Source organism: Sinocyclocheilus anshuiensis, unplaced genomic scaffold (genome assembly GCF_001515605.1).
Source record: "Sinocyclocheilus anshuiensis isolate Anshui unplaced genomic scaffold, SAMN03320099.WGS_v1.1 scaffold535, whole genome shotgun sequence".
Taxonomy (NCBI): domain Eukaryota; kingdom Metazoa; phylum Chordata; class Actinopteri; order Cypriniformes; family Cyprinidae; genus Sinocyclocheilus; species Sinocyclocheilus anshuiensis.
In genome coordinates, this window is record NW_015551063.1 from 1768197 (window position 1) to 1792963 (window position 24767).

At 39.6% G+C, this 24767-nt stretch overlaps 1 protein-coding gene across 2 annotated transcripts in view; it reads left to right on the plus strand.

The window, feature by feature from the left end:
- The first annotated feature begins 1914 nt into the window (after positions 1-1914).
- LOC107662025 (slit homolog 3 protein-like) overlaps positions 1915-24767 on the plus strand; it is a 195056-nt gene continuing 172203 nt past the window's right edge. For both annotated transcript variants that reach the window (XR_001631166.1, XM_016451881.1), the window contains exons 1-4: positions 1915-2516; positions 12706-12777; positions 15627-15698; positions 18260-18331. Coding sequence is in view for 1 of the 2 variants with exons in the window: in XM_016451881.1 (XP_016307367.1) it covers positions 2347-2516; positions 12706-12777; positions 15627-15698; positions 18260-18331 (386 nt within the window). In the remaining variant the exon portion in view is untranslated. The remainder of the gene's footprint in view (positions 2517-12705; positions 12778-15626; positions 15699-18259; positions 18332-24767) is intronic.

Below are 24767 nucleotides of genomic sequence, written 5' to 3' on the forward strand. Positions count from 1 at the left end.
AATAAAGACATACATTTGAGTGCATAAGACAGAAACGCTTCTGCTGCCATATAGCCTGATCGTGCTTACGTGTGCAACATGGCTGTTTGAGGGTCACTCCGTAGGTAAGAGTTTTTCACATGAAAGTCTGACCTTAGAGAAGCTGATAGACAGCTCAGACACATGTAGAGTATTGCTCTGCCTATCACGCTCATTCTCCACAGCGTTCCACAGGTGGAAGCTCTCTGGACATTCCTCACTCCTGACGTGAACAAGTGTGCAGTCTGTAAATCTGGCACATCATCCTTATTGACACAAATCACAGATTTATGGACTCGCGGCCATGTGTGTGTGCATTAAAGGAAGTGTAAAGCACATGTTTTGCAGCTTAACTTCACGCACGTACCTGCAGCCTTCCAGCAGACGCTTAATGCCCCTCGCTTTGCTTTCAGGAGGAATAATGTAAGTAAATGAATCTGGCATATGGGAGTTGATTCAATTGATTCAGTGTGTTAAACAAGGATTCTATGCTGCTCTTTAAGGATCTGGACACAGCATTTAAATGTTTAAATTATTGAGTGAAGCTTTAACCTATCTAGACATCTGTTATGTTTTACTGACTGGAGTGAATTCTTTCTGTGTAGCACTACTTTTTAATCTGTTATTAAAAGTAACTTGCTCTGTCAAACTATTTAATGTCTTTAACTTGACTTCCAGTCCTTTTATTATTATTATTTGTTGCATATAAGGCTGAATATTTAATATTAACTGAATATTTCAGGTGAATATGCAAAGAAACATATCTGGAATTAATGACAAACCATAACAGAAAAGAATTAAACGTACATTCTAAACTTATTAATATAGTAAAACCAGTGGTTTCTCATAGTGAGGAAGGATTTTGGATTTAGTTAGATGAAATTTCTCACCAGACGGGGGCACTAAAACAGCAAAATGTGGACCAAAAATCATGAAAAAAGAAACAATCCACTATTTCAAAAGTGACTTGACTCAAAGTATCTGCAAAAATAGATCAATTGCTTGAGATATAGTTATTAAACGTATTGCATTTATGAGTCACCATATACTTTTAATATACTTTTTGCAATAGTTTGGTGCTGCCTTTGTTGATTTAACTATTAATAGTGGATAATATAACTAAACTTTAGTAAGAACTATGCTTTCTCAGTTAAAGCAGCTTTTTATTGATTATGTGTTTATTAACTTATTTTTAGTTAATTTTTTTATATCACCGTGCTCCCCACAAACCTTTCTTGGTGGTGAATATAGTTTTTTTTACAATATAAAATCGTTTATTACTATTTCTATCTTTGTCTTTTCAAAAAATCGGTTACACTTTATTTCGACAGTCCACTTTAGACATTCTACTAACTGTAAGTAACTTTGTAACTACATGTCACCTACATGTCAACTAATTCTCATTAATTTGCAACTACATGTCTACTAACTCTCAGAGTAGACTGTTAGGGTAGGTTTAGGGTTAGTAGAATAAGTTGACAAAGAAAGTGTTAGAAGATATTAAGCAGACAGTCTACTAATACTCTACTAACTGCTAGCTGACATGTAGTTGCAAAGTTACTTACTGTTAATAGAATGTCTAAAGTGGACTATCGAAATAAAGTGTTACCAAAAAATCTAGATGGCACAAGTGTCTTCGTTTCGCGCTGCGGTTTCTAAATCATAACTTCGTGTTCGTCCCTCAAAGTTAACGAGCATTTGGTGCGGGCTGAGTTATTTGAAGCTGTCCCAACAACTTCTCGAGTCGAGACCCCAAATATCCCAGAGTGACATCACGCAGATTAGCCAGTAGGAGTGTGGAGCGCAGGGTTTGGGGGCTGGAAATCAAATAGGTACGAGCACCGCTGAAGTTTCTCAATCACTATCAATGAGGATTTGCATGCTGGATCTAAAAAAAACGGAATTTGGTGACTTATGAGAAGGAATCGTTTTGGACGTTTTGAATGATTTTGCTGACTTTTTAAGGGCTCCCCCCCTAGTTAGCGATGTGCTTTTCTAACTTTTGATGCGCATCTGTATGTTTCAATGGTGTGGAGAGACGGATGCAACTGCGCGTTTGAATGAGCAAAGCTTTTTCTGATGCATTTTGAGAATTTTTCAAAGTTGGAACTATTTTATGCTGGTGTTGTAGCTCATCGTTAAGTTTTCCCCCTCGTCCTACCTGTAGTTTTTTTGTTTTTGTTTTTTGCGCTTGGGACTTAATTGTCTGGATGTAACAAGACGCGGATACATTTTTAGATTTTCATATAGCATACGCATTAGTTTATTTTGTTGTTTTTGTTTTTTTCCCCCTATTGTTATTGGGCTGCTCTCAGCCTCAGAGGATTTATGATGCGGTGGGTGAAGTATTGGGGGACAGTGGCTGTGCTGTGCGGGCTGCTGTGCTGTGCTGTGAATGGATGCCCGCATAAGTGCAGTTGTTCGGGCTCTCATGTGGATTGTCAGGGTCTAGGCTTCAGGACGGTGCCCAGGGGAATCCCGAGGAATGCCGAGAGACTGTAAGTACGCCTATTATCGCGTTATTTGTACACCGATAATATAATGACAGCGGCGCGTACCTCTGTTCACAGACAGAAGCACCGCAGCGATTTCATGCACTGTGAGCAGGAGATGCAGAGAAAGTTTTTTCTTCTTTTTACAGCTGTGGTTCACTTGTAACATAGTGTCCATGTTACACGTAGCCTATTGAATGGTACTATTATTGCACACTAAAGTATTAATTTAATTAAAAATAAAAAAACAATAATTGCAAGTTAAGTAAACCTATTTTTACTTGATGGATACCAGTCAGGCTGCATGCTTTTTACTAAAATTATATAAATATAAAAGATGGAGTTATTTTATAAAAAGTATATATATATATAAAATCGCAGTTGCAAGGATAAAGGTTACAATATTTATTTATTTATTTATTTATCGAACAAGCAAATGTGCTGAAAATAGAATGCTAATTCAAAAAGCAATGCATTTATTTTACTTGCAATTATACTTTGAAATCTACAATTTTATAATTTGACTTAAACCATCAAAATGGTGTTCTGGGTTTCCCTCTTGTCGATAATATGTTTACATATACTGAGAGATAGAGCATATTTAATAATGCATCAATAATAAGCTCTTTAAAAGACATCATCTCTCAGATGGACAAACTGGAATGAATCCGCTCTGATCATCTCTGAACTCCATTTATAGTTGCACAACTCACTTCACATCAGCAACTCAACAGATCATTAAGTGAATGTAGGTCGCAAATGTTACCAGTGGGATTAAATGGGTTTTAATTTAGTAATAGTATTTTGTGTAATGGGCACTATTGTAAAATATTACTATAGTTTTTCTTAATAAGATGTGTTAAAAATTACATGATACCTTTTGTCACCTTTGCCCAGATGATCAAGTTTCCTCTTTAAACATTATTGCTGGAGTTGTTAAAGCAGTTTAGTTTAGTTCTTAGAGTGAAATATAGATTTAAAGCAGAGGTTAAAAACAAACAAACAGACATTTATTTTAAAATCAGTATGGGATGTGCTCAGTGTCATGTTATTAGAGGATATACAATATAAATCAATTTTAAGTACTTCAAGTTTTAAGTTTTCTTTAAAATTCCATGTATGTTATAAACTGTCTAATGCATGAAGAGTTTTCGTTCAGCGTTTTGTATTGAAAGTTTGAAAAGTTTGGAGTTGAGAAACATCACATTTCATTGATTCTATCCAGAATGTTCTAAATGAGGCTTGAGATATTGTGTGCACATCTGAATGTTGAACAGCATTGCATCTGATTCTTTCATCCAGTATAATGAGTTTACACAAACATTGATTATTGGACATATGGTGTGAGTGTGTATGTATTAGCTGGGGAAGTTGGGGAACCACACATCCATTGAGGGGCGCACTGCAGCTGAACACCGACTCTCTTATGTGTTTAGATTACTTTTGTGAATTTCACTGTGAAAATATCCTTAATTTCCTTGTTTCCACCTGCCGTGATAAGCCTGATAAGTTTCTGTCGTGATAAGCGATGATAAGTATCACAACCATCTGGTATAATATAATATTTTTTGGGGGGATCTGATAGGAAAGGCTTCCGGTCTGTTCAGTGGCCAGAGGTCTGGTTGAACCTTCCAACCTTTAACCCCTAAAGGGCTTTTCAGTGGAATTTTTCATGTGGAGAGAAAAATAAATAAGTGTCAAGACCCTCTGTGTATTGGATTTGTTTTAAAATATACCATGTTAGGTTTAGTCTTGCTTAAACTAGAGACAGATGCAAGTCTTTCATGGTGTGCATAGCATTTGGTAAATGACTTTGCATATTCTTATATCCGATTTTATTCATTGAAAACCAAGCAATTCATCCAATGTTTTGCACCAAGCTACGGCATCTGTAAATTAGCAGTTTTCAAGACCGCTCAAAGTCCAGAAGCACCCGTCTCCACGTCTCCTGGGTACGATTAACACGCCACCAGGTTTCCCAGAGCACCCTGGAGTGTTGATTTAACTGTAATGACTGCACCTCTGCCCTAAGCAAGGCCTAGTTACCCACAATTCCAGAGTTCAGGCACATTTCCCTCTAATAAATGTGCATTTATTTGAAAGGCTTTTCTTTCTTTGACAGCTCATATGATTTTGTGCTCATTAGTAGCTCCTGTCGCAACTGTAATATCCCCTTTCAGTCACTCACACACACTCTCTCTCACTCTTTCATCTCTCTCACTCTAATTTGCACCAGTTACGCACACACTTTGTAGCATTTAATAGCAAATTCTCTCCGCCAGAGTCTTGGGCCCACTCGCAGTTAACACTTCAGGAACAATGTGGCACTTTGTGGCAGGCATAGCGTGTTTGGTCTGCTGGATCAGGAGAGAATGGCAGCATTCCCTTCCTCTCATCACACTCTGGGTGTCTTAAAGAAGTTTCGGTGTGAAACCGCCAACTCCTGCTTTCCCAACTGCTAGCTCCGCCCTCGGTTGCATATCCGTTTGTCAGCTTTTATGTCAGTTTTTTATTATCGCAAAGAGTCAGTCAGCGGGATAGTGTGTGTGTTTGTTGTGTTGGTGTTGGAGTGAATCAGGAGGTGGGTTTGTGGTCTCCGTTGCCCTGCTGACCTCAGTGGGCATATGAGGAGCATATGTGAAGTCTCTCGCTCGGTGAGCGTTCACACACTGCAGTCTGCCAGACAGCTGCCGGCACTGTTTGTGGGCAAAGATTTCGGGGAAAGATTCGCCACCCAACTTTAGAAAAAAAATCGTTTTCATGCACGGAACACATTTACTGTGCCTCATTTCAGGCAGTACATCAAAGCTTAGCGCTGTCTTTGGTGAGTCTGGGAGCCAGCAGACCTCTTGTCACAAAAGTCTCGAAGAGGTCACTCCGAATGTCAGGGACCCAGAAGTCTGTGAATCTTCCAAGCTTGTGTCATACTTTAATGGAAGGCTGGATTCGATAATGTGCATCCCTCCAGGCCGTTTCACATTTACGAGGACTCTTATTTTGCGGGCTTTGTCACCAAAGCAACACATCAAGGGCTTCGTTATTCTCATCAGTACATCTTGTTAGTTGTGGCTGAGTGTAACTTGAAGTGACAGTGTTTATCCTAAGCTAAAAAATATGAATAAAACCGCGTGTGTGAAAATGTGCTCTTTAACTGTTTTATTTTTTGGGGTGTTTGATTCATTTAGTGAATCATTTTGTTCAGATGGTTCATGTAAATGTTTAAAAATGATTTTTCTAGTTTTATTGTTTGTATTTAGTTTTAATGTACGTATAACTGCTATTTAATGCTTCGTCATATTATCTCAAATATCGAAGATATTGTCTTCTTACATATTCCAAGCTGTTTGCTATACATTTCATTTGTGGTTCATATTGTAGCTAAATAACTTTTGAAACAGTAGCTTGACAAAAATTTTAGCCTAGGACGTAATGACTTCAAACTCTTCCCTGCCAAACATAAGTTACAATACAAGAAAAAATCTATCTTTTTGGAGAAATTTATACAGGAAACTTAGTAGAAACAGAGCGCCACAAAGCCAAATAAATAAACCCATGGTGGCCTGGTACAGAGGCTGTTGTTCGATATGGTTAGCCGGGACACTCATTTTTTTGACCGTTCTTCCCGGTAATGACATTTACGGAAAGTTGGTGGGAGGGTATCCTTGGTTACCCCGGAGTCCAAGATGAGACTTGTGTTATTGATGAGCCTTTTGTAGCCTGGCTGTGATATTGACTTTCACACAGACATGTTGAAGATGCCCTTGTCACCTCTCAGCCAAGCGTTACTCTAGTAATTTAAGAAGTCATATACTGTGCAAGAACACCAGGCCGTCTGCGCTATTAGCTGTCAGGGTTTTAAAATAAACCATCCAGGGGGTAAACGCTCAAAAAAATGAAATAAGAAATAATTCATTTTTGTCCACTCTGCTTAGTGTGAAGTGAGCGTCCTTCGCATCCAGACATGGCGCTAATGAAAATATTTACTAAATGAAATTCTCCCTGAGATGGAAACTGCCAACATTGCTCATAAACAATGAAGAGGAAAAGACGCACCGGCTGCTTCATTTTCACTGCCTTCATCCTGAAACTCCAGTGATGAGTTGGCCTTTATCCTCATGCAAAGCCAATCCAACTCCAATCCAACAGACGATATTCTGTTTTAATCACAAAAAAAGCATTTACCAAAGACGATAAACAGTCATCACCAGCCATGCCAGGTAATCAAAAATAGAAGATTGCATTTTTGTGGTTTTGGCTATGCAGAGTTTTGGTGGTAAAAAATAAAAAGTTGTGTATGGAGCACTGTGACGATTTCAGGGAATATGGGATTGTTAAGAGCTTTTGAGGTGGTAGTAATATGTTGGGAGGTACACCTCAGGAATTCTGGGACAGGACTGCATGTGTCCAGAAATGTGTGGTAGCCACATGGCTGCTGGCTGCATGGCTCATGGGAGATGAAAGAGCGGTAATAACCGCCCCCCTCTCAAATTTGATCTCGCACAAGTGCAAATGAACAACTGTTTCGGCGGCGAACTTCCAGAAAACTAGGAAAAGGAAAGAGCTCTGTTATGGGAGAGTGAGGAGGACGCAATGAGGCATCTACCCGTTTGTAATGCACAAAATAATTGCACCCTGTTCACATTAACGTTATTAAAATATCCCTGTCTGTGTCTTGCGTTTAGCATCTGCCTTATAATTTTCAGTGGCATACGGATGCCTCAGTGAATTACCTCAGTGAAGGAGAAATGATAATTAATGCAGGCATTTAATGAAGATTAATAGGTGGCAGAAATCACTTTGACAGTTATGACAGCGAACCTGTTAATTTAAATGCACAGGACAAGCATAATCTCATGTTGTGCTTTATCTGTGCTTATTTCAAAGGTGTTTAGTTGTAATTAATCAATAGACATGAGAACAAAATGTATTCTTATTGATGTGTCTATATGTCCTGATAATATCTTGTGCATCTTATGAGGAGAATAATAATGTGTTGGTATTGTTGGACACAAGTAATAAAAAACAGCCATCTAAGGCATCCAAACCAAAGGAAGAACTCATTTAAGATTCCAAACAGCGATGAGAAGCTTTCTAGAGGAAATGGAGCATACCTATCAGCTTCTGAGGACTAGGCTAGTGTGGCTTTGAGAAAAATAACAGAAGATTACGACAGGAAACGCATTGAGAGGTATCGTATGGGAACAGAAAAAGCAACTCTTGTTTTCATGCACATTTTTCGCGCTCAGCTTTGAAGTCTTAGGGCACCTCGGTTGTCTGCAGTGTTGCAATTGCGGCACGATGCAGTCAAAATATCCTCCAGGCAAAATCACAAAGATTCTTCTCTTTGTCCGGTGCCGTCCTGAGAAGCACACTTTACCAGAGTATTCTGCCGGCTTATGACTTGGATGAGTCGGGTTGAGTGGCTTAACGGCGTGCGTGGGTGGGGTGGGCCCCAGAGGGGGCGTATTGTTAGTATGGAACACCTGCCATTTGAATGGGCACCTTATCCCCTCAACAAATTAAAACAAACAATAGCCAGTAGGGGGCTGCCATATCTGTGAACTCCACCTTGTCAGTGTGACCGGAGGTTTGATTAAGTTTCTAGAGGAAGCAGGACTTAGTTAGCTCTCTGGGCTGTTAACACATGCTGTAAAAACTGACACGGTGAGGATTGAAGTGATGGATAGAGAGAGAGAGAGAGAGAGGGAGAGGAGGAAATGTGCAGTGTTATTAGTGGGATTACATTGCAAGCAGGTGAGAGGATACAAGACGAGAAAACTACAGAAGAGAGAACTACTGGGAGATTAGGGCATGTGAAAACGGAAAGAGAGTGACGTGGAGAGACTGGGAGAGGGAGAATTTGTGGGAGCACTGTTTATATAGAATTGTGGAGAAGTTAAAAGATCAAGGGAACATGATGCATTAAGATTTTTGAGTTCAATGCAGGAGAAACTTTGTACTGGTAATTTTCTTTTAATGCAATTGTAAGTAATAGGATCTGAAACTTTCAACCTTCATAAAGTCTGTCGACTGCTTTAACTAGACCAGTGAGTCAGGGAGAACTCATCAGAACCGATCAGTCCTAACTCTATTTTGTGAATAAAAGACGCAGTCATCTCTTAAACACTTAAAACACACTGCTGAAGTCTCTTATGCTCACCAAAGCTGCATTTATTTCATCAAAATACAGTAAAAACTGTAATATTTTAAAATTATTATTACCATTAAAAATAACTAATTTCTATTTTAATATATTTTAAAATGCAATTTATTCCTGTGATGCAAAGCTGAATTTTCAGCATCATTACTCCAGTCTTCAGTCCTTCAGAATTATTTTCTAATATGCTGATTTGCTGCTTGAGAAACTTTTTTATTACTATCAATGATGAAAACAGTTGTGCTACTTTATATTTTTGTGGAAACCATATACCTTTTTCGGGATTTTTTGAATAGAAAGTTCAAACGAACAGCTTCTATTGGAAATATAAATCTTTTTATAACATTCAAATTTAGTTTACTGTCTTTTGATCAATTGAATGCATCCTTGCTTAAAAAAAAACAGAACTTTTGAATAATAGTGTACCTCAATAACACAGACAATCAACAAACACTTTTAAGTGAAATAAGGTCTTTGCCACACAACCAATAAGTGATGATAAAAACAACAACAAAAACAACACCATAAAGAAGTCAGCAAAAAGTAAAGCAATAATAACAGTAATGACTTGATTTATTCACGCTGCAGTGCATAGTGGGAGCTCTCAAACTCTTAACATGCTTAATCCGCAGTTGTTCAGACAACCCTAGGCCAGTTGGGACAACATTTTTGGGAATATTTTTGTTGAACATCTTTGTCGATTCAGGTAATTCACATTTTTCTATATCTGTATGCTAAAAAGTGGGTGTGAAAGATGCTGTCATTGTTGGTTTTCATAGCAGATAATGGCTATGTCTCAAAACCAAGTGTGCTACTTACATAGACAGCATCATCTTTCTACACACAATAATGCTGTCTAGGTTTTGAAACACAGCCGACGTCTGGGAGAGGATCATTGTTATGGAATCCGGGGTCTGTAAATGGCCTGTCCCCTGTAATATGTTTCCTATATGGCTCATATTAGTCTGCTTTATGTGCGTTTTGTGGTTCTGGGGAAGTCTTTTGAAATCCAATATGCCTTTAAATCAGATTTATAAATGTTTATGTATATTATGAGAAACACACTGAGACAGCCCGATGTTAGTGCGTATGTGTATGCGTGTGTCACTATATGTCACTGTATATTTCTCAGCGTTAATCTTTTCAGTGTGGCAGGGCTCCAGTAAACAGCGCCCACAGAGGAAGTCCATTGGCATGTATACTCATTTCAGTGAATGTATACAATTTGAGACACGCTTGAAACAACTGATAAATCAGTCTGGGATGGATAAAGTATTGACTAGAGTGGAAAAATACTTAGTTTGGCAATATATAATTCATTCAGATGCAAGAGGAGAAGTTTTCCAAACAAAAATGTTTCCATGCAGTCTGTCTTTCTCAAGCAGTTTATTCCCATCTTCTCATTCGCTTTGCTTACATGCAGAACAAAATATCATTTCTCAGACATTTTTTTAGCCTTTAGCTGTCTTTTTTTTTTTGTTTAGTCTTTAGCTGTCGTATTTTTGTATGGAAAAGAAAAAAAAAACAGACCCAGATAAAGACTTTAGACTTAAGGCGGAATAGTCCCACCTTCAAAATAAAAGAGGCAATGGTGTCACTTTAGCTCCGATTGCACTGTGAAAAATGTTGCTGCAGTTAGTTACAACAACTTATAATGTGTTGAGATGACCTATTAATCCAACTTAACTCAACTAAAGTTAACTAAACTTATAATTTTAAGTCAAGCATGAAAGAACACATTATTACTTATTTTGTTGTTGAATTTAAAGTTGTGACAACCAATCGCTGCAATCACTTTTTACAATGAAACCAAGTGTGCCGTACACGTCATGAAAAGTGAAGCCAAAACATTTCGATCGCCATTTGGTGGCTGGCTTCAGTATAGGTCATAAACCCTGCCCTCTTCATTTAAACAAATGGAACGTAAGCCAAAATAAAAAAAATCAACTTACGCTTCAAATAAAATTTTTCCCAAAGGTGGTTTCTGTCACTTTAGGTAGCTCTTATTGCGCTGATGTATGTTCAAGTGTTAATTTTTCTAAAAAGTTAGCTTTTAATTAGTTATTTGATGCTATAAAAACGGGGTGTGGTATCATGGTTGTGAGCTTGTGATTGGGTCTGCGGGAGTTTGGGCGGGACTTTGATACTGCTGCTCCAGCTCATGATCACTACTGTGCAGACACGGGCTCCAAATGAATCACTACCATGCAGACTCAAGCTCTAAATGAAGCAGACTCTGACTCCAAATGAATCACTACTGCGCAGACTCTTGCTCCAAATGAATCACTACTGTGCAGACACAGGCTCCAAATGAATCAGTACCGCACAGACTCTGACTCCAAACGAATCACTACTGCGCAGACTCTTGCTCCAAATGAATCACTACTGTGCAGACACAGGCTCCAAATGAATCAGTACCGCACAGACTCTGACTCCAAACGAATCACTACTGCGCAGACTCTTGCTCCAAATGAATCACTACTGTGCAGACTTGGGCTCCAAATGAATCACTACTGCTCAGACTCTGACTCCAAATGAATCACTACTGCGCAGACTCGGGCTCCAGATGAATCACTACTGCGCATACTCGGGCTCCAAATGAATCACTACTGTGCAGACTTGGGCTCCAAATGAATCACTACTGCGCAGACTCGGGCTCCAGATGAATCACTACTGCGCAGACTCGGGCTCCAGATGAATCACTACTGCGCAGACTCGGGCTCCAGATGAATCACTACTGCGCAGACTCGGGCTCCAGATGAATCACTACTGCGCAGACTCGGGCTCCAAATGAATCACTACTGAGCAGACTCTGGCTCCAAATGGATCACTACTGTGCAGACTCAAGCTCCAAATGAATCGGTACTGTGCAGACTCAGGCTCCAAAAGAATCAGTACCGCGCAGACTCTGACTCCAAACAAATCACCACTGAGCAGACTGTGGCTCCAAATGAATCACTACTGAGCAGACTTTGGCTCTAAATGAATCACTACTGAGCAGACTTTGGCTCCAAATGGATCACTACTGTGCAGACTCAAGCTCCAAATGAATCGGTACCGCGCAGACTCTGACTCCAAGCAAATCACTACCGTGCAGACTCAAACTCCAAATGAATCAACCACACAGACTCGTGCTCCAAATGAATCTCTACCGTGCAGACTCTGGCTCCAAATGACGTTATTGGCTCAAGATGACATACTGGGATGTTTTGGCTTCACTTTTCTAAAATGGAGGAAAGTGGAGATGCGTCATCCATCTTTATTTACAGTCCATGATAGAAACAGTTAGTGTCCTGAGGTGTAAGCTTAGGACTGCACATGCGCATTGGCCAGACCAGCCTGAAATATAAGCTTTTTTAACACTATTTAAGCATAGGAAACAAAATTTATGGCGTAAATCACATCAAATTTTGTTACTGATTTGAAACATGGTATTTAAATGAGAGTATGGCAAGCAGTTTTTGGGATTTCAGGATTTCCCCATTCAAGTGGATCAGACTCGGAGTTGCATGCCCGAAATAACTGCCCGGAGGCATTGCAAGTTATGGCCGTTGAGTAAACAAATTTTCCTTGAAAGGGACTTTGACCCAGTTAAACATATTAAGAAAAGAATAGCATTGTATAGAGTAATTGTACATGTAGAACAGAAAAGGGCAGGTGTATGCTGACGTGACCCTGAGCCGTGCATGAGAGCGTGTGCATGGAAATGTTTAGAGTCGAGGCAGCTCAATAGCAGCATGCTGAAAGGGAGTCGCCTCCAGCACAGTGAATGCGAGGCATTCGGCCTCTCAGACTCAGTATTCCACAGCATGGCACTAATGCTCCCTGGCAGACGCCAGCTTTGAACAGCGTTGCCCCGCGGGCATCTGGTGCGAGTCGGGGCCGTTGAGGTACTGCCAGGGAGCCTCTGAATTTAAATTCTCTGTTTACTGACTGTGCTGTGAGCTGAGACTTGAAAAATCATGTTTGAAAGCATAAGTGAAATGAAAAGCTTTTAACTTTTTTCTCAATCCCTCTCCCTTTTTTTTTTCTTTCCAGGGATCTGGACCGGAATAACATCACCCGGATCACCAAAGTGGACTTCTCTGGCCTCAAGAACCTACGCGTGCTGTAAGATGTCACTCTGTATCTCTCGCTCTTACAGTTAATCCTTCCTTTAACGCCCAAGTTCCCCTCCTCTTCCGTGTTGTCTTTACAGTCAAAGCCATCAAAGGGTTCGAGGCTGAAAGCCAGGAGGATTACGGCACAAGTCATACTAAAACAAACTGACATTTAAGCTGAGTAAACCCTGTGACTGAACCTCGTTCAGTCACAGGGTTAATATGACCCTGTGACTGAACCTCGCATGAAGTCATCGCCTTAGATGCAGTCAATCTTCAAACTTGTTCTTAAGTTTGAGGAATATGTGACAATATATTCCATTCCAGAAACTTTAACCTTTAGAATAAATACTGTAAATGACGGACGGTTGCTCGGAGAGGTGCAGGGCAGTGGTGATCTAGCAAGTTGGGCTTCTCTGGAGAAAGTGTTCTTTCAGCTTAATGACTGTAATCATATATTTCTCTGTGCTGTTTTCTTCCTGAACGAGATCCTGTAAAGAGAGTGGAATGGAGATAAAAATAAACAAGTGAAAAAGAGGAGTAAAATAAACGCCCAAGAGAGCAGTCGTAAGCAGAGGCAGTGGCTGGCAGGCAGCACGAGGCAGTTTAAGGTGGTTTATGATTAACGGTCATGGCGTGTACCAAAAGCAGCCTCTCCCTGGGCCCTGTGAACAGCCTCGGCACCCCTTATCTCTCTGGAAGGCTTGTGCCGTGATCCCTTCTGTCTGATAGCCCGGGACAAGCATCCAATCACACCTATGCACTCTTCCACGCTTGTGCTTCACTCTGAAACATAGACTTTTCCCACGCTAAAAAGAAGTGTAAGCTGCACTGTAATTTATTAGTTTCAAAAAAGATTTTAAATGTAGGTTCAAATGACATTTTACAACCTGAACTTTTAATGACTTTAAGATACAGTTATGAGGCTCTGTAGGGCCCTGTTTTATTTATTTATTTATTTTCTGCATGTTTGTTGCAACACATGACTTCGATTGGCAGACATATGTTTTTTAAACAATTATTATTTTTTTTTTTATGGAAATATTTTTGCAAAGAAATACATTAATTTGGATTAATAATAATTAATAATAATAAATTAATAAATTAACTGGGGCAAAAGTTTAGGATAATCTTGGGACAAAGATCTTTCTCACCCAAAAGTCCTCAGAGAAGTGCCATTTGCAATGTAATTTATTTCTAAATCAATAAATTAATAAATAAAATAAGGAAATACAAATTAAAAAATTAAACATATCGGAATTATTAATTCATAAATATAAAAAGGGTTTTGGAGAGTTACACCAATTGACATTTTACAACTGGAACTAACCTTGCCTTGTCATAACATGGCCATAATTTATGACTTTGACACACAATTATGAGGGTCTGCATGGGCCCTCTGATATCATTTCCTTTTTATTTTTTACACTCCTGCATGTGTCTGAATTTTGGTTACACCATTTGACTTTTGATTGACAAATGTGTTTTAAACACTCATAAGCACTGATCAGTTTTGTTTTAAAGTAATGATTATTATTATATTTTTGTTTCCTAATAAATAAACAATAATTAAATATTACAGTTAAAGATTGACCTTACTTTGGGACATAGATCTTTCCCATTCAAAGGTCCTCAGGGAAGCACCGTCTGCACTGACCTGGGACTTTCCTATAAACCAGCACTTGGTTAACGCTTAAGGCAAGAATAACAAAGACTGTTCCAGCAATACCATGTGTGTTGCCTCACCCTTTCAATAGAGAGGTCTTCTACTCTTCTTGTCAGCCCCTGTGAAAGCATAGGTGTTTTTCCTGTGTCCCATATGTTTCTATGCAAAACTTCAAAACATTTCTATAAAGACGAGAAAGACAAAGAACAGAAAGAGGGAGAGATGGTGAAAAATGAAGAAAAAGAACCGTTATTATTCTTCAGCACACACCAAAACCCATCTGGTCAGGATCGAAAGGGATTACGTTTAATGCGAATACATAAACCACGGAGGGGTTGATCCCCTATTTGTAAGAATGAGCCGGATAGTTACTCAGGCACAGATTTATGATAGATGCAGACTATATGATATGTTAGTTATCAGTGAAGAATGCAATTATTACGAACAAATCAATTTAGGCTCGTCCTGTGGGATCGCTCGTGTTTTTGCCCTGCCATGCTGGATTGTGCCTTAAAGCTGCGGCATTCTTAAAAAAGCCTTTGGCTTAGCCAAATGTCTCATCTCTTCCTGACAGAATGATATGACAACGCGTGGATTATGGCTGTAAAAACAGTTGCGTGTCTAAACATTTGCTTTAAAAACATAATTCATAACCCCAGAAAGCGGAAGTCCACTTTAGAGGCACTTTGCTTCAGGATTGTCTCTCTTTTTGGAGGATTGCTTGTATTATCCGGTGCCGAATGTAATTTAGTGGCTGTGTGCGTCCAATGCGTGTCACTGCGCGTTTGCCCTGATTCAAAGAGACTCAAATATAAACAAGAAATAGCTATGGAGATGTGCTGTCTTTGTAATGCATCTGGAAAATTTTAAGGGCCCTGAAATATGACAAAGTCTTCAGAATAGAGGAGAGCTCTGAAAATACCCTCCGGTACGCCGTCACAAGCATGCTGGACACGAACGCGGGTCTGCTGAGGCAACCGCACACTTCATAAAATCAGAGAGAAATCTGCTCTGGTTTTCATGAGGAAAGCCTGCATGCTTATCATTCGCTGTTGTGACGAAGCGAAGTCACGAGGTCCTCTAGTTCTCTTTCAACTGTCATTTCAATCATTCAAGAGACCTAATCAATGTCAGTTGAAGTTGAATCGCCGGAGTTGATTGGATAATGAAGTTCTTTTTCCCCCCCTCCACAGACATCTGGAGAACAATCAAATAAGTGTGATCGAAAGAGGAGCATTTCAGGATCTCAAACAGCTTGAGAGAATGTAAGTATCAAATAGAAGAAATGATTGAACTCGCATGCGGTTGTGATACATATTCCACATGTTTCTCTATGTGTGCTTTGGAAAAAAGAATTTGTAGCTGTTTACGAGCAACACATTGACCTTGTCAGTTTTAATCTAAAACATCTTCACAAAAGCAAAAAGAACTTTGAGAATTTGAAGGTGACCTCCAGAACTTTCATTTCAAGTCCAGCGGGTTTAATTGCTCATTTGCCCCATGACATCTGGAGCGCAGCCATTTGCTCTTTTCTGGTGAGAATCTTAACACTTCCCAGTGAAATTGACCATAGGGTCAGACCAAACATGCTAGCTATTACTGCCGTTGGACAAGGTTAAAGAATGTCTGGACTGTGGTTTGCCTGTGTTAGCATCCTTGAGTTTGTTTATGTGTAGATGTCTCAGTGCGTTTCATTCCTTGTAAATGTTTGCACGGTTCTGTCTGTGTTTAACCAAGTCTGTTGGCAGCTGCCACCACATGTTAGTTACGAACGTGCATCAAAATCAGCAGCCGTCATCGAGAGTCTGTTTACCGCCTCTGAAGAATCTGTCTCTGTGGTGGTTTTGTGGGTCTGGTTTATCTGGATCTTAAGATCTACATTCCTCATTGTGTCACTCGTATTTGGAATTTCACAGCGTTTAGCTCAATGACCCGTTCTCAACGGAGAGATGGCCAGTGCGTTCACTTGCATTCCCTCCATCTGACACCCAAGTGTGACTTTTTGTTGTTGTTGTAACCCAGCAGACATATAAATAGCTTGACCCCACTATGAGAGCAAGTGCTCTGGAATTAATGATATGGAAACAGAAAGAACAGAAATGTTTTCATGCTAGACATAGTGACTTACATGGTGCTTAAAAATAGATTATAAAAAAAGGTTCAACAAGAGTCAAATCTGAGGCAAGCCCTGGGGTCAATGACAAATAAGAGTGTCTACGATAAAGAAAAATCTTTTAAAAATCTACTTTTAGAACCATGCATTTTTTATTTTTTATTTCATCTTGATTTTTTTATGGTGTAAAAATAATTTTATATAATTTAAGAAAAGTTCAAATTAAAAAATGTAATTAAAAATGTAATGCGGTGACCATCAAATGGAAAAAAAAATCCTTACACCATAAATGTATGCGAGTGTCCTAATGCTTTTTATTTTTATTTTCTTTAAATATACACTACCATTCAAATGTTCAATGTTTTTGAAAGTCTCTTGCCAAGACTGAATTTATTTGATCAAACTACAGTAAGAACATTAAAATGATGAAATATTATTACCATTTAATGTAACAGTAATCTATTTTAATACATTTAAACTTTTTATTAAAATATATTTTATTATTGTGTGCTTTCAGCAGCCATTAGAGTTTTCAGTGTCAAATTAAGAAATACAAAAATATAAAAATAACTTTAGAAAAGGTGTGTTAATTGTATTTATGAATTTCGGTTAATAAATTGATATAATTCTAGTCACTGACCCACAGATTCATAAAGCACAATAGACCTTTATCAGGTTAGATGCCATATAGAATTTATATCGGATGATTTAAATTAACAAGGCTGTGAGGGATAGAGTCTTTACAATGGCACTCACTGTATAAAGGTATTAGATCATGTAATTTTAACAATTCACAACTGTTTTATGGAGTTTTTGGTTTTTTTTCAGAAGGAAGTTTCATCAGTTGAACAGTCTGTATGTTATTAAACAGCAGTACAATCCATTGAACACACATTATTTATATCCCTCACACTGTAGCTTTGTTTTAATTCCTGTCAAAAATTAAATATGGCACTGCCCTGATTAAGGTCTATTACAAGATCCATTTATGTTATTATTGATATTACAAGATGTTGTCAAGCAGGCTCAGGTATGGAGCTGAGGCCATAGCAAGAGAAAACCAACTCTTTCCTTCAAGAATGAGTCTACCTGAAGGCTACAGCAAGGAACTAAGTTATAAACGTTGTAGATCCTCAAAACAAAATGCTAGTGATGTTCCTCCTCCACATACCTTTGGTTTGCTCTGTGACCCTGCATGCTATCATCAAAACCCACACTCCCGTGACAAGGGTCATCCTATCAAAGCCCACAGTCAGTCTGGCCAGGCTCATGTGAGTGATAATAGCCTTTAAAGAGCACTGCTGGAGATAACCTAGACCATGTTCAGAGGAAGTACATTTGTTTCCCATCAGCCCCAGCACAGCTGTTACCCCCTTAGCCCAGGAAGTAGCTATTGGCCAGTCGTGATGCTGCTGATCCTAATAACAACGTTGACTCGGCTTGTTTCTTTAATCAGAAAGACGGATTGGTCTGTCCGTGTGTCGTTTGCGTTTGCCTTGTTGTCTCATCCATCTAGGTATTCAGATGCCTGCATGTCGCTGTGCAAGTCAAACAACCTTTCCATCTTTGTTTACTACCCAAGCGCACCCAAGCGCATACCCACTGATCTATACTCTGCATAAGATCATTCTTACGTTATGTTTCTTCACTCTTGACTGTAGATGTTTTGACCATGCTAACTCTTGCTCTTTCCCTGTGCTCTCTTCCTCACAGCCGCCTGAACCGCAACCGGCTCCAGGTCCTGCCGGAGCTGCTGTTCCAATCCACACCCAAGTTGGGCCGCCTGTAAGTCATCGCTTCCCTTTGATATCGGTGCCTGGAAAAGCTTGCGGTCAAACTTCCCACTGTTTTAATTTTGATCATTGTACTGGAAAGGATCTTGCTAAAATATTTGACTTTCCCAAACGCTGTTTTAAGGACGCTGTCAGTGCAGGGATGTTCTCTGTGTTATTCCTTCAGCCCATCCAGATGTGATTCTTTTAGATGGACCGGGAATCCGGGCCAAGCTTAATGTGACACGACCTCTCTTGCTGGAGAGGGGAAGGTATGCTAGAAGGAATATTTTCCTTGGATAAACGACATTCTTATTCTGAATATTTTCCTGCTCTGCTTTGAATCAAGGACATTTTTGGCTTACCAGCCGCGGGATACTTCATTTATGAATTTACAATCGTCAATATATCTAGCGTGATCAGGTCAGGCCTGTGCCAGAGCAAAGGTTAATCTTTACAAGTGTTTATTTGAAGCCGATTTTGACACAGGAGTCACTCTAGAGCACCATTAAGTTCTGCAAGCGGCTTTGTGTTTTTGAAACATTTCCATGAAGCTACAGAGATTGGATTGGCTGGCCCAGATTCTGGCATTTGAAGCTTTGTATATAATAGTTTCCCTGGTTTGAAAGATTACTAGACATGAGTGTCTTTGCTCATCATTCACAAGTTACTACTATTGCTTTGCACTAATGTACAGTATGGCATGGTACTGCAAATGGTTTTTACAACCAGCAACTCATAGAACATGCTTTTCTAGCTTGATATTAATTACATTATATGGACTAGAATTGGAATTGACAGTCTAATTTCTAAGCCAATACCGATAACCGATAATGATAACCTGATAATTATTTTCTAAAATAATTTGATAATGATAACGATACTAAAATGACAAATTGTCTAAATAAATAAAAAATAAAATGCTAAAAACTCTAATTAATAAATGCTAAAAGTGAATGTAGGCATCACATTATAATGTACCACATGAAAATTTAAAAAATAAAACTGCTCATTAATTGGCTGTTACATTATATAACCGAAACTAAATTGTGATTGTGCATCCCTAGTTTCATGAAGGCAGCAGCAGCTATAGATGCTATTTACACTAATTGAAAATAGCATATTTTATTAGCAATAGAAAAAATAGTGCAAATAGTGATAGATTCTATTTACACTATGTAAAAATAGCAGAATTTTCTTTGCAATTAGTGTAAATAGTAGATGCTGTTTATACTTAGTGCAAAAAATGGCTGATATTTGCACCTCATAATTGTAGTACATTATAAAACTGCATGCAGTCATAACATATTGAGTGTAAACTATCATGTTTTAAATGGAAGCCACTTTATATTGGGACAAAAAAAAGGCCTGTCAGATATGTGATGGGAAAAGAGAGAAGAATGAGTTCAGCAAAAGGCGGATTCGAACTCGGGTTGATCGCGTCGAAAGATATGCCAGTGAGCCTTTTGTACAATGCGCTCTTTTGTAATGTTGTCTACGCCAACCAGACATTGGTGGGTGGAGCTAGTGTAAAGAGCCTCTGCTAACAAGGTGGGCTGTTTGCACTTATACTCCGTTTCATGAAAACACTGATATTTATCTGTTATAAATATCTATCTGATACTTGTCTATACTGTATTTTGATATTTGTCTATTACAGGGAGAGAATGAGCTGGCTCAGGCGGAAGTCCAAATGTTTACTATAAATGTCTGTTTTTCTCTTTTCCAACAGCAAATGTAAAGTACAGTTTATTTGTTCCATCTCATTTGAACATTTTCTAAATGTAAACTGGAGTATGCCTAATGAAGATTGTCCAGGGCGGGAGCGCTTTATGGCAGGGTTTGTAACCTTGCCTTGTCAGGGTTCGTTACACTGGTTGATGTTAGTGCGATATGAACGGCCTCACCCATAACCTTCCCATTAAAAACCTCAAGCCTGGCCAGCTGGGGAAAGCAAGCCGACCGTGTCGCACACGGGAAGGGTTAGGCGGAGCTAGGCTGGGGCCATCCATGGCCAGCAGAGCTGGAAACACTGACAGGGGTCAGGGAAAGGTAAAGAGCACGTTTTAACGCTGAGTAAGACTCAGGAGCGGAATGAAATGCGAGCAGAGGACGTTGCGGATGAATAATGAAGGAAAGAGAGAGGATAGTGGCCTTTGGGCGATGGAGACTGAGAAAGACAGGTCTGTGGGTCGTGGGGGAAAAGCCCTGCAGAGACGTGTGCGGTAACGACTGCCGGAGGCCATTTGTGGTCAGCACTCTCTGCAGCCTGGAAAGACTGTGGTTACAGTTACAGATTTCACTGTGTGGGCTCAGAAATGCACCTCATACTCAATGCGAGCGCACTTACACACTTTATCCGAGGGATTGGTCAGGCTTCTAGAAGTTCTTCCACCCTTGCCCTGTTCTTAGAAGTCTAGAGTCTTGCCGGTGAAACCGAATAATGAAAAGCGAATGACGAATTGGAAAGCAGTCTTGAACATGCCTGCTCCTATTTATTTACGGTGCAGCTAAATTAGCCCCTATATTAACTTCAGTTCCTGTTCGGAGACGGGCCCCTGCGCTGGTAGTGTAGGCTATTTCGATCAGTGATACCCATGAGACCCAGCCATTACCCCAAGCTCAGGTTGCATGTGATTGGTGCATTAAGAGGAATCGGAAAGCAGAATGCATCATCTTGTCTTATGTCCCCTTCCCCTCAGCCAATTTTAAACTTTCCCTCTTTAATCTTCTGGGTGCAATTATTCCGGCAGAGGCGAGCAGTTAGTCGGCATGAAATGACCTCCAAAGAGCGGCAATTGATTGAATCTTGAGTTTGCCTGATTTGGGTGCCGAGGTTGGATTTTTTCCTTCCCTCTGAGCGCACGTGTTTGTTTTCCATAGTTTTTTCGTCACGAAGGACGTCTTTTGTTTCTCTCATTGTATCCATGATAGGTTTATTTGCCTTCTAAACGGTTGTTTTCTTTTATTTAACAGAAACAAATCGCTCTCCCACACATTGAGTTTTCTCCCCTCGTGCTCTGCCCCGCTCCTGTTGGCCCGAAGCGGTGGAGTTCAGCTCGACAGATGGGCAGGGGGTCTGGCTATCTCAGCCTTGCAAACATAAACCATCTCTCAGCTCCTGCCTGGATCTCAAACATGACTCCAGAAGTCTGCAGACTCTCTGAAGCCATTTAGCTCATTGGTTCCCTTAATGAGCTCTCCATAGCGTGCTTCAAAACGATTGCTGTTTTTACCGAGTGCACTGTGCTTTTAAAGTCTTGTAATGACTTCTTATGGCACAGTTAAGCGATTGGTTAATGACTTATTAACCCTTATTGCAGCTTCACCTTGGAATATTGTTCCAAACCTGTGTGATTTTCTTTGTTTTGTTGATCACAAAAGGAAAAATGTAGAAGAATATGCTGGTCGTGCTTTTACAAAGAATGTGGAGTAGAGCTTTCATGCCATGAAAGTCTCCAAAACAGCGCAAAAGTACCGTAAATGTGGTTCACATGACTGTTGCACTGTTCAAACTCTGCTAAAGTCAGCTTTGTACGAAAAACCAATCAAAAGTTAAGGGGATATTCACTGAAAAAATCTTTCAATCCAGTGGGCTGTTAATTGCTGAGACGCAAAACAAATTTGTTGACAACTCTGACTAATTCAAACTCACTGACCAAATGATTCAGGTTCGTGAACTGGAACTGATTCTTTGAAAAGATCTGAATTAAAGGTTCAAATCACTATCTCTCTCAAGAAGTCCCATGAACGCTCATAGAGAGCTAGGGTGGATTTTCAGCCTTTTCCTCTCACATAACTATTGCATGTCTTCAGAAGACTGGGAATATAGTGCATGATTCATATGAAGAGTTTTACAGTGCTTTTTTTAATATAATTTTGGAGCTTGACAGCCCCAGTCCTAATTTTCTTTTATTATAATGACTGGACAGGACTGACATGAGGGTGTGTAAATAATGACAGAATTTTCATTTTTGGGTGAACTACTCCTTGAAATATTTGGGTCCTGAAAAGCTATGATAAAAACAAGCAGTTACTGCTCTGCTGCCGTATAAATGGTGATTATCAAGTAATAAGGGATAATACTGTAACTCTGTCATTATATTGCTGTGTAAAGCGATGCAGTGTTTGTCTACCCACAATAGCTGGCTAATAATTCAACATGCCCCGAGCACATAAACCATAGAGCTCTAGCTCAGGCCTTTCAGAAGTGGCCTACTGATTGTTTTCAGAGAAATGAACCCTCTCTGAATCCAGCCAAGCGTCTTCCAAAATAGGGCTGCGCTCAGCCAGTTTCAAAAAGCTAGACAGCTTTGTGATTTACTCCGAAGACATATTTAGATAAATATAAGCTACAAAGACGTTGGAGTCCTGACAGAAAGCCAACTATATACAGAAAGCTCAACGACTTAACTTTTTTTTCTCGAATTGTACTGGCTTCCCAGGGTTGTGAGCTGATTGATGTACACTAAGGGACTTTGAAATTCACAGTTTGGACCTGGTAGTGGGAAATGGGTGAGCTTAACCCCCAAAGGCAGATCAGTCAGAGGAAGCTAATATTCCTACCAGAGAAATGTTAATGACCTGGTGTACTGTTCTTAGATGGAGGCAGTGGCATTTGCCGGTAGCTTCTTAACCTTGTCAGACTCGAGGAAACCAAGTACATGTGGGTCAGGCAGGTAATAGCAGTACCAGATGTTTTCAATATTAAGTATGATAAGATAAAGCTACGTGGCGTCAGAGAAAGTGGTTTTGCACGGCGGTATTCATGTTTAAAGATTTTCTGACTTCTTCGCATTTGCTATTCTAAGTTCACCGATTATCTGACTTGGAATCATCATGGCTCTATTAATCAGCTTAGCTAGAGGCAGGATTCATTATTATTATTTCGTTATTGATTTCACCTTAACCTGCATAAATGATGTTCATAAAATGTCTTACAAGGCTGTTGATAAGAGGAAACCTGTGGACATCTGCCCGAGTCACTGCCCACGCAGCACTTTCTGTTTCCGCTGACAGGAGGAATGAATAAATAAACCTGTTTATACTGTTTTGGTGAAGGAATGAAGTTGCATAGCGCTGTTTTGTCAAACTGCGGAGGGAATGCCAAGTACAGAGACAGAGGGAATGCCAAGTATGGAAAGTGTGAAATAAACAGTTAGAGGGTCAGTAAAGATTTTTGAATATACAATTCAAAGAGAAAAAACTAAAGTTTAAGCAGTTCTCCCAGCCTGACTATCTGAAAAGTGCCCAAAAACCAGCCAACAAACTGGTCTGACCAGGCAATCAGTTTAGGCTGGTTTAAGATGTTTATTTTCATCAGGAATGTGTTGTAAATATGCTTGCATTTAAGTTCAATGAATGCACACAATTTTAGATCAAATACATACCTGCCTATAAATTGCTACCAGTAAGTAAACGTTTTTTGAACTATTAAAAGATGTGAGCATGAATATCTTCTGCATGCAGATGTTCAGGTTCAGTCAGCAGCCAGATTCTCTCCTACACCACAATGTGTAGTTTGCAGCTATAGGCAAAATCTAAAATGCTGGCTATATATTTTATTGGACAAGAGGTTTTTACGTATGTTGTGTGCACCAAAATATCCCATTACACATGTAAGCAATTTAGCATCCAAATAAAGAAAAATGTGCTCGATAGGGGGAACGTTTAGTTAGTAAATTTAGATACACTTAAGGCCTCCTTTTCACATTATTGTCACGAGATTATGAAATAAGTTTAGCTTCCTCTGCGGTTTATAAAAGTACAATCTGTGAGGGTGCAGTGCAGTATGTTTGCAGTTGTGCAACCATGGTTTACCGTATGGTCAGGTTTCTGAATCCGAGAGGTAAAAAAGTAATTGCATTTTCACTGAAGGCTGTTGACTTATAGCCTTGTTATGCATTTCCCTCTTTCACAGTATGCTGTGGAATCATATCCTCTCCCTGGACACTGTTTGTGCCTCATTCAGACACAGATCAGGTGGATCTGGACGACAGGTTGACTCTGAGAAATGGTGGCCTGTGGGAACACTGTTTGCTGTATTTATGGGGGAGATGGGTAGGTCTGTAGTGTTAATAAATCTCGTGCATGCTGTGGGGCCCACAGAGCCACCCAGTGTTCCTAAAGCTGCACTGCTGTGTTCGGTGTAGAGCAGCTCTGTGTCTCTCATGCACGACTCCACAGACCCACCAGAGAGAATCTTGGGTCAGTCTGTAATGCAGAGTAAACTATTGATTTATTTTGTTTTAGTAAGGCCTGATTGTTCAAAATTAACCTAACAGTCTGTGCTGTGTCGTAATAGCAGTACCAGATGTTTTCAATATTAAGTATGATAAGATAAAGCTACGTGGCGTCAGAGAAAGTGGTTTTGCACGGCGGTATTCATGTTTAAAGATTTTCTGACTTCTTCGCATTTGCTATTCTAAGTTCACCGATTATCTGACTTG